The sequence below is a fragment of the Botryllus schlosseri genome, chromosome 11 (assembly GCF_051294905.1).
Source record: "Botryllus schlosseri isolate E-star chromosome 11, Bs_hap1, whole genome shotgun sequence".
In the NCBI taxonomy this organism is placed as follows: domain Eukaryota; kingdom Metazoa; phylum Chordata; class Ascidiacea; order Stolidobranchia; family Styelidae; genus Botryllus; species Botryllus schlosseri.
The window spans coordinates 11,352,211-11,358,210 of record NC_137246.1 but is presented as its reverse complement, the minus strand read 5'-3'; the positions used below and the strand labels follow the sequence as shown (position 1 = coordinate 11,358,210).

The window sequence follows — 6,000 nt, the reverse complement described above, 5'->3', positions numbered from 1 at the left end:
CAACCCTGTGCGACGGTGAAGATATCATGCCATGTAACGGGTTAAGCAGCCGCGGCAGCTGGTCTTGTAGAAATTTCAATAAATTGCAGCTCCATTACGGTGGCGTTCTGAAGGAAATGGCCGCGGCCAAAAATTTTTGTTCGTTTTTACCTTCAATTTGAGACCACATCATTTTTAGAGCGCAGTGCCCCTTTAAGTCAGCATGTACTTCAGCATTGTGGTATAATGTGGCTCGACTCGTCGCTAGCGTGTAGGCTACTGTACACATCACTTCACTGGAATGTAGGATTGCAATTAGCATTATTACGTCACGTGACGTCATAGTTTCGCGTTCGCGTTCACACGAACCTGAACCTTTCAGAGGTTAATTAACACCATTCTAGAAATACAAGACAACACTCGGAATCTTCGAATTCCGATCATTATTAGTAAATCACCATTCGGATTTTCTCGGATACTATTTTGAGTCAGTCCATAAAAAGGTTATTGAACTCTCTCCCAGAACGAACCCAAAATCACTTTTATCGTAGTAACTAACATACCTTGGAAATGTAACTTAGATACAAAGTTTCGCATTAGCAATTCCGTGATTCTGCAATTATGATTTTAGAGTTTTGATTCGATTCAACTCGAGTCATTTGCAATTCACCACTGAGTCAACTTCAAGTCCAAGTCAGGGTTCAACTCTATTATGAATACGAGGCATTCAATATCGCCCGAACAGAGTAATTATCCCCACTATACACATTTGCCGGCCTTATTTTACAAAGACCAGTATACCCTACCGATAGACGACAAGTTGTAACTTACTATTCTTCGAAGTTACAACGAAATGCCAGTCTTCATGGTCTGAATTTCGAGTCATGTGAAATGACTCGACTACAAGTCCGGTCAATACATCATTTGCCTCAAGTCGAGTCGAGTGAAGTCGAATTACCAAAAAATCGCGTCTCGAGTCATTACAACCCTGCAGAACCCTGATTTTGTGACGGGGGCAAGCAAATGATACAACAAAGTTATACAGCAGTAGCCCACATCCCAATAGCACGGATTTGCTTTAATAAACATATGAAATCATAATTGAGCCCGTACGCCCGCTAGATTTTTTACATCAGACAACGACATCAATTTCAATGATTGGTTGAATAAGCATCATTCGGTGACTACCTACGTCCTACATGTATGTGTATTTCGCTCTTGATGTTGTGTGATTACGGGTCAAGCTCACAGCTGAGAGTCGCTAAATATTCGAGCAAACTTTTGTTAAAAAGCAATAAAAGTATTGAGATTGTCAATGTGCTGTGCAGTGTGCATGCTCGTTTAGTGTTGATTTTTTTATGCTGCCAGTGCCATGCATATAGTGGACCGAAGTTGAAATGCTATAAATTTTAACAAAAGATGCTATAATGAAGTGAAAATTGTAATATTTGAGAAAGGTTCGCAGTGCAGAAACCACCAAGGTTCGTTTGTGAACGTGAACCTCTAAATTTCTGAGGTTCACGCACAGAACGCGAAAGTGAACTTCAAGTTCACACCATCCCTAATATTTATGTTGAACAAACAAAAATCTCATATTTTGATAGAAATGTGCTGATTTCAATTATTCCTTCATTTACTTATTATTGCAAATTTTTATCAGTGCAAATTTTTGTTGCACTAAAATCGAGAGAAAGTTGCATTTTGATAAAAGTTGCAGTAAAATGTTGCATTTATAATTTTGTTGAATTAGAAGGGTAGTTCCTGCAGAGCTGTCAAATTTGTTACTTCGCCATTTAACGGACATACCGGCGAGACCGCCAAAATTATATATTTCCCCAGTAGGCCTACGCAGCAAGAAAATTACGCAATGAGGGAATAATTTTCCCCAAAAAGCCATACAGCATATCGATAACCCCCTACCCTAAAACAAGCCAAATAACACACCCCAAGCCCCTTAGGTCTGCAAACTTGACTCAAGGCGTTGCAGTAAAACTCAGTATTGGCGACTTTAACTAAATCAATAGCCTGAATAAGGTGGCCCAGCGAAGATGCAATTTTCTGCGAACTCGTCTGGGAGTTCGTGAAATGGGAAACTATCTCAAATTTAAACGACAGAATTAATAAAACGATCTATTTACATATTGTTCGTAAACGGTCGTGCTTGGCAGGGATAGTTGAGTTTCTTGCTTGCGAGCCACTGTGTCATGGATAACAATGAGATGCAGCTAACCCATCGCGTAGCTCTTTGTTATGCAAATCAAAGAGAATAGAACTATACTAGAAATAGTTTATAGCATGTTTTTAAATCACTCTTTCACATTTCGACGCATTATTTGATAAAATTGCAGTAAAACTTGGTATCAAAAATAGAGAAAAGTTGCAAAAAGTTGCACTATAACATCCCTCCAAACAGCTTAAAACATCATGGTACATAGTTTTTGAGTATCTAGGAATCTGTAAAAAAAATGTTGCAAAAGTTGCAAAATCTTGCCCTACTTATTATTAACTCGCAGTCGGGATGAAATCGTCCGGCGAGTCGTGTCACCGCGTGCGGATATTCCTTAAACCCGACGATAAATTTTTGCGATGTAAATGGAACATTTTGCTGGATTCTAGCGATGCCGAAAAATCTCGTGTCTCTTTAGCACGTTACGATTGCAAGATGGAAGTCAAATGCGCAAACGCATAGGGATGGTGTGAACGCGAGGTTCACGTTCGTGTTCTGTGTGTGAACCTCGGAAATTTAGAGGTTCGCGTTCACAACAGAACCTCGGTAGGTTCTGCACTGTGAACCTTTTTCATAGATTACAATTTTCACTTCATTGTAACATCTTTGGTTCAAATTTATTATATTTCAACTGCGGGCCACTCTATGTATGGCGCTGGCAGCATTAAAAATCAACACTAAACGAACATGCACCTTGACAATCTCAAAAGTTTTACTTGCTTTGTTACAATAGTTTGCTCGAAATATCCAGCTTTCCGTTTGTGGATATTTAGTGACACTCTGCTGTGAGCTTGAGCCGCAATCACACAACATCACGAGCCGAATACGTGGTCAGCGAATGATGCTTATTCAACCAATTAATGAGATTGATATCGTTTTCTGATGCAAAAAATCTAGCAGGCGTACGGGGTCAATCTTGTATTCATATCTTTACTGTACCATTAAAACCAAATCAGTGCGATTGAGGTGTTGGCTACTGCTGTAGAACTTGTTAATGGGGTAATATCTGTAGCAAGTATAGAAACCCGTTTTACACTCTGCTCAATATCAATGTAGCAATACCAAGACGCCGAATACATTGTCCGGTCTGACCTAGACCTTCAAGGCGTAAGCTTATATTTCTTCGTATGTCCTCGTCGAAATTGTTGGCAAAGCGACGGAAGATATTAATTTTATGGGAGTATTATATCCTTTGATTGCCTCAGTTGATACATTTAGCGGCGTTTAAAACACCAATATGTACTTCAACATTGTGGCCTTATGTGGCCAGAGTCGTCGCTAGGTATCGTGTACATTAATATAGGTTATCGCTTCATTGAAAGATAGAGATGAAATTAGCAAAATGACGTCACGTGACGTCATGAGGTTCACGTTCGTGTTCACACAGAACCTTTCAAAAAGGTTCGCGTTCACACGAACCTGAACCTTTCAGAGGTTCACACCATCCCTACGAAACGCATGCAGATTCGTACACTATCGACATTAGGTCGTCATGGCGTGGGCATACCCAAGGTGACCTGCGTTGGACCGGCGAGGCCAGTTATACTCTCATCAGGGGTAAAGGATCAAAGTATACAAAGTATTACAGACACATGCAAATTGCGATAATTGGCCAAGCAGATTCAAGCGGTACGTCCTCTAATCCGTCTTAGGCGGAGGATTTACTCATTATCAACTGCGAACGTATGCATGCACCCGAGCATCCCACGGACTCGGTTACCTCATTATTATAATTGTTGGGATGATGATGAAGATCAATGCAGCTAAGATTCTAAATGAAATCCATTCCTATTATTTGCCGGCATGATCGCGGGGGCCTAATCAGCTTAAAGGTGAAATCCTCTACGTTTTTTCTCTACGAGATAAGATGAAGTTGGGGTATGAATGTATATATATATATTTATAGAGCATATGTAACCTATGAACAGAACTTCTTATATGTTTCGTTCCATCTCCTAAGTTCAAGATTCTGGACTTCTGTTTACCGAACAACTGTGCGCATTGCCGAGGATCTCACTGACTGCGTATATTTTACGGATGTATTCGTACAGAAGCATTGCAAAAGATTATTATTATTAAATATAGTGCAATTTGAGTGGCGCCTGCAGCCGCTTCTGGCCTTGTGCGTCACGGTTACAAATATTTGTTTCTGATACTCGCTTTCTATCCTATGTGCCAGTGAAGATTATTTAATACCAATAATATATGCTATGGGTTATTATTTTTGTTTTTATATCGATGACTCATCACTCCATGAGACCATGACGTTGTTTTATGTTATTCTAGACTTACGACCTAGACTCCTCCGGATATATTGGGCAAAATTGTCCAAACATGGCCGGTTTAAAACTGGGAACGCTGATCGGCTGCAATCTAGCAGGTATCATCATCTTTATTTACGATCAGATTTTAATGCGGAAATAAATGAAATTTTCATATCTCTAGCAGTCAGCGTCGGAATCCTATTACTATTATTGTTCAGCGGGGAATCAGATGCTGAGAAACGTATGTAGAATTCACAACTTAACTGTCTTGAAAACACACGACATAGAAATATATTTTATAGCAACGTGCCCGGCGGGATACAGTATGTATGATGACGAAAGCAGATGTGTTAAGATTTTCACGGATATGCTCAAATACTCTGACGCCGTGAAACGTTGCGAACAGGATAACGGGATGTTGGCCATCGTAAGTAACCAGTTTAAAATAGTGTCGCGTCTTTAGAAGGAATGAGATGCGTTCTCACGCATTTCAAAATTTCGATGATTATGATGACTGTTAGAAACAAACCAATATTCCACAATAAAGACAGCAATTCAATAACCTCTCCAATTTCACGCAATGGTGACGGTGAGTCAGTCGTAACAACCTTGATAGAGACTCACTGCGCGCCTGTGCAAATGAAATGGGGGTATACACCGCCTTTGGTAATGCAAGACATAATTTGCCAAAACATTCTCAATTTGTAGAAGTAATGGAAAGAAAGGAAAGGACGTATAGTTTATTTTTGTTCTTGATGCTTTTGCGGTATATACACCGACTCATGATAAACATACACAATTACACATTATCTGTGCATATGCATACTATGAGCGCATGATGCGCATATGCCGCTGGGCAAGGAAGGTGCAGATATAGCCGTGCACGGCTTTCCAAGTCTTACACAACCCCTCCACGCTCTCCCAATAATGCATGAGCGCCAAGCGGGATAGTCATGGTCATTGGTCATGGATAACAGTGTTAGTAATCAGGTCTTTGGTCTGGCCCGGCCGGGGATCGGTTGACCGTTACGCTATCTTGTCGGTGTCCACAATACAAAATTTGAGCATTTGATTACTTGGTGTTAGACTATAGAGAATGTAGTGTTACATAGGTCTACGATTGTGAGTAACAGCGGATCAGGTGTCGATGTAGCCTGCTAGCGTATTGTAGCCTATTCTGAAACATTACACGGAAATCAACTGAAGATATAATTTGAAGATCTCAAAACTATGCAAGAGCTTGAAGATAGGTGTCTCATGAATCCCGATCGATCCTTTAAATCAGGTAAAATCATTTATCACAAACGGTACGAAAAGGTTAGATGTCTGTGCACTGTGCATTGATATCAAAAACCCAAATAGACAAGAAACTCAATATTCGATCCATACGCTTAAATGAGTATAATTAATATTTGATGGTCTTCAGAAAAGTCATCTCACTCTTGCAGTATTTACGTCATGTTGTGTTAAAATTGAGATTAACTGGACGATGTTACGGGAATGGTATAGCAGCCCTAACAACAATGTGCA

At 40.0% G+C, this 6,000-nt stretch overlaps 1 protein-coding gene across 1 annotated transcript in view; it reads left to right on the top strand.

The window, feature by feature from the left end:
* The first annotated feature begins 4,463 nt into the window (after nt 1-4,463).
* LOC145450013 (uncharacterized) overlaps nt 4,464-6,000 on the top strand; it is a 120,511-nt gene continuing 118,974 nt past the window's right edge. The window contains exons 1-3 of the mRNA XM_080328466.1: nt 4,464-4,586; nt 4,652-4,711; nt 4,773-4,897. Coding sequence (XP_080184592.1) covers nt 4,541-4,586; nt 4,652-4,711; nt 4,773-4,897 — 231 coding nt within the window. The 5' untranslated portion in view covers nt 4,464-4,540. The remainder of the gene's footprint in view (nt 4,587-4,651; nt 4,712-4,772; nt 4,898-6,000) is intronic.